The sequence below is a fragment of the Colobus angolensis genome, unplaced genomic scaffold (assembly GCF_000951035.1).
Source record: "Colobus angolensis palliatus isolate OR3802 unplaced genomic scaffold, Cang.pa_1.0 Scaffold254, whole genome shotgun sequence".
NCBI lineage: Eukaryota > Metazoa > Chordata > Mammalia > Primates > Cercopithecidae > Colobus > Colobus angolensis.
In genome coordinates, this window is record NW_012115755.1 from 852739 (window position 1) to 857371 (window position 4633).

Genomic DNA, 4633 nt, shown 5'->3' on the forward strand with positions numbered 1-4633 from the left:
GGGACGCGGAACTGCGGAAGATCCACAGGGCGCTGTCGAGGGCGATGCCGCGGAGGTGGAGCGCTGCCTGGCGCGCAGGAGCAGAGACCTGGAAGCCTGGGACAGGCAGCACAGGGAGCGGGGGGTCGGCCCAGGGTGGGAAGGGGTCCCCGGGTCCGGCTTCCCGGCAGCCCCTTGGACGGGGCCTTGGAGGGCGCCGGACACCCTCGGAGCGGTGGTGCCAAACGGAGCCTCAGCTGCTCTGCATCCCTCGTAATTCCCCTGCGGGAGCACTTGGTGGAGAATGTGAGTGATTTAACTCACAAAGCGAAGCATATACAGTGTTTTTATTTTTAATGTACACGTTTAAATCATGGTGTTATATACATTATAGGAGGTGCCTAATGAGAGAACTCATTCACCTATCAAAAAATACCTGGAGTCATTTTCAGTAGCGAAAAGTTCTCAGGTGAAACTATTCGTTTTACATCCGTATCCACCTGTGCAGATCGGTTCTTTACTGAAGGTCCTTAGAGGGAAACTTAGAAGTGGGAGGTGGGTTCTGTGTTCTTGAATGGGAAGACACATTTTTTAAAAAATGTGAACTCTTTCTCTGTTTATGAATTTTACATAAGACAAATGAAAACATCAAAGTATTAACATTTTTGCATGACACCTGCTGTCTTTTACTATTGTGATGACATTTAAAACAAGTTTATAATGGAGTGAAAAAATACTTCCTCCTCTAGATAACAAAATTTGCTATTAATTTCTACAATTAATGGTTTACTAACAGCTAAGACAGATAAATGCATGGAACAGAATAGGAAATGCAGAAACAATGTAATTATATAAGACATACATAAGGATTGATAATGTTAACAGTCATGAATAGGAAAGAATGAATTGTTAATGAAAAAATGCCTGCTGTTTGAAGAAAACTAGTGAAAGTTTATGTCACAAACATGAATTCCTGATGGAGTACAGATTGAAATTTTTACATATGCAAATGAGAAAAGTACCAGAAGAGAACACACATGCTTATTTTACAGGTAAATTTTATGTTGACAAAGGCCTTTCTAAGAATGACCTAACAAGCAGGCATTCTGAAGGTTGATTTAGCAAAGTAAAAATTAAAACTGCCTGTGTATCAGAAAAAAAATTAACAAAATAAGAGAACATACTTGAAAAATATTTACTGTATTATATATATATTCAGATGAAAAGTATGTTTTCATTTTATAGGAATTACATTCTTATGTATTGTATACATAGTACTGATAGGTATAACATATATTACAGATATATGTTATATATACACAGATGAAAAGTTGTATATATGTACATACATATATACTCATTAGATGAAAAGTGCATCTTCATTTTTTTTTTTTTTTGAGATGGAGTCTTGCTCTGACACCAGGCTGGAGTCAGTGGCACCATCTCAGCTCACTGCAGTCTCTACCTCCTGGGTTCAAGTGATTCTCCTGCCTCAACCTCCCAAATAGCTGGGATTGTAGGCACGCCGCCACCACACCCGGCTAATTTTTGTATTTTTAGTAGCAATGGGGTTTCACCATGTTGACCAGGATGGTCTCGAACTCCTGACCTTGTGATCTGCCTGCCTTGGCCTCCCAAAGTGCTGGGATTACAGGTGTGAGCCACCACACTGGGCCTGAAAAGTGCATCTTCATTTTACAGGGAATTCTTACAAATCAAATAATCAAAAACTCTAAAAGTGGGCAAAGTACTTTATTTTGCAGATCTACAAGTTACTTATGTACATAGGAAAAAAATCCTTTGCATTTCTGGTATAAGAATTTAAAAGAGGAATGAAACTGTTCTCTATCCACAATATGTGTGAGAATGTTTTATACGCTGCCTAAAGTTTAAGTTGCTGGTTGCTTTTTAAATACATAACATGGTGGTGAGTACTATATTTAAAAAATGTGTATGCCCGTTACCCTTCGATTCCATTTTACTGAATACCCTTGGGAAATAGAGATACATGCTCTTTGTTTTTCACAGCACTTATTTTTAAAAGAACCCCTAGAATGGATCCTATAAATAAATTTCAGTTGCATCCATAGAATGGAATAATATGTGACCACTGAAAGTGACAATAGATACAGAAGTATGTTGATGTATGAAGATGTATTTTGTTATAGCCAGTGAGGAAAAAAGAATCCATTTGATTATACATATACAGAAACAGACTATGGTCTTGTGTTAGCAAAAAATATGTACAAAGTATGATAAAATGTGTAATTTCTGGGCATTTGTGTTTTAAGTAAAGATTTTTTTCCTTTTTCTTAACTCTGATTGCTGCAGTGAACATATACAAAACTTCTAGTAAAAGTTTATTATTAATGGAATAATCTTTGGGAAGAGAGGAATATGAATTTTGCACAGATAAAAAGAATTTATCACTTTCTATTTTTTACCATTATTATTATTTGTGTGTGTTGTTGTCATCTTTGAACTTGTAGCCTCTTCAGAAGTAAAAGGGAGTTTTTTATCTGTGTTTCCAGATTTTATTATGTATGTATTTTATTATGTACATGTTTTTCTTATATATATATTCATTTCCTATATGTAAACAATGATAGATTAATCATTCATTTTACCTGTATTCTTTAAAAATAAAAATAACAAAATATAAATAGTTACTATTGTGAAAATATTGCTTTATACGAGTTTATTTTAAAATATTGAACCCCCCAACTGTATTTATCCATTCTTTCATTCCATTTATTCATCGAACATAACCTGAGTGCCTGTTATGTGGCAGACATATACTGCTATCTCTCAGGAAATATATATATAAAATATATATATATTATATAGCAGACATATTCTGCTATCTCTCATCCTTAAAAACTTCATATTTACCTGTCCTGCCTGCACAAGCTGAGAGATTTCAAATGGGAATATTAGGACTTCATCTCACTGACACTTTATCTCCCACCTTTCAAACAAAAGCATTTGTGAAGTTAGAAAATAGTAGAAGATAACCTTTAAATGCCCTTTCAAAAGTATCAGTCTTAAATACTAATATTAATCATTGGAAAGTCTGATTTGCGTATATTTTGTAAATATAAGTAGTGAATAAAATGAGCCATACCTATTCATTTGAATATTGAGTTTCCTTTGGCTTCAGGTTGTTTGAAAATCAAAGAATTAATTTGTTTAAAAAATGCATGATTGTTAGTTCAGTGCTCTTTCCCCATAGTCCCTTTAAGAACTAAAATGTATTTAAGGGCCAGTTACATGCCTACAACTGCCCTAGACCTGCTGAGTGTACCGTATTCTACTTAACGTAAAGTCTCATGGATTGTGTGATGCCCGATTATTTTATATATCAGTAAGATCATTTTTAAAATGCTACCAATTATATTCGTAACAAATCATGAATGGTAAGTGGCATTCCAATATCATAAGTGTTAGAATATGACCTACTCTTTAAGTAATCCTACAAAATAGGTATAATTGTATCATTTTACTTAATTAAAATGCTTTTGTTAAGTAGTAGTAATCATAATAATTATAATATCTGGCTGGGTGCAGTGGCTCACACCTGTAATCCCAGAACTTTGGGAGGCTGAGGTGGGAGGATTGCTTGATGCCAAGAGTTTGAGACCAGCCCGGGCAACAAAGTGAGAGTCTTACTCTACAAAACATTTTAAATTAGAAGCTGGGCATGCTGGTGCACATCTGTAGTCCCAGCTACTCAAGAGGCTGGGGATGGAGGATCACTTGAGCCCAGGAGTTCCAGGCTACAGTGAGGCGTGATTACATCATTGCACTCCAGCCTGGGCAGAAGAGTGAGACCTAGTCTCAAAAAAACAAAAATCTAACAATTATTGAGTTGTTGCTGTAGGGACTTTTCTAAATACTTCACACAGTTTCTCATTTAAGCACCATGATGGTGTCCTATGAGATGGCTACTATTGTCATCTTTATTAATGAGGAAGTTGAGGCACAGAAAGGCTAAGCAATACCTGGTAAATGACAGTTTAACGTAGGACTCAAGCCCTAGTTGAACTGAATCCAAAGACTGAGCTCTTTCTATTCAAATACGCTGCTGTTTTCATTAAGGCAGTAAACGACAAGAACTAATACATATTGTACCTTACTTAAGAAAAAGTATTTGTTTTCAAGGCAGAGGAAAAACATGCTCTTCAGTGTTTACAATTATGTGAATTATTGTGTGTTTTGAGATATTGCACTACAGTTTCCTAAAAAGTCCTCTTACTCTCATGGACCTGCTCTACATTTGGCCTGTGCTAATGCCTGTGTGGAAGTGGTCACTCTCCTGCTGAGCAGAAAATGCCAGACCGACGTTTGTGACAATCAAAACAGTACGCCTTTGATACAGGTATGTAGTAGCCAACTCTTTCAGCATGACATGGCTTTGATTTACATATATAGAATTAAAACAAATTCATCTCATTTACATGTAACTAGTTACTATAACCTGTGGAATCGGTATTTTGAATTCTTAGAATTTACAATCTATTTCTTGATCTAATATGGGCAGGCTGTACATTGCCAGGAAGAGACTTGTGCCAACATTCTGCTGGAACATGGCGCCAATTCAAATCTTAAGGATATCTACGGCAACACTGCTCTCCATTATGCTGAGTGTAATGAG

General features: G+C 36.3%; 1 protein-coding gene across 1 annotated transcript in view; it reads left to right on the forward strand.

Moving 5' to 3' along the window:
• LOC105515143 overlaps positions 1 to 4633 on the forward strand; it is a 17100-nt gene that overhangs the window by 2202 nt on the left and 10265 nt on the right. Inside the window, exons 3-5 of the mRNA XM_011946887.1 lie at positions 21 to 116; positions 4245 to 4357; positions 4520 to 4625. Of these exons, the coding sequence (XP_011802277.1) occupies positions 21 to 116; positions 4245 to 4357; positions 4520 to 4625 (315 nt within the window). The remainder of the gene's footprint in view (positions 1 to 20; positions 117 to 4244; positions 4358 to 4519; positions 4626 to 4633) is intronic.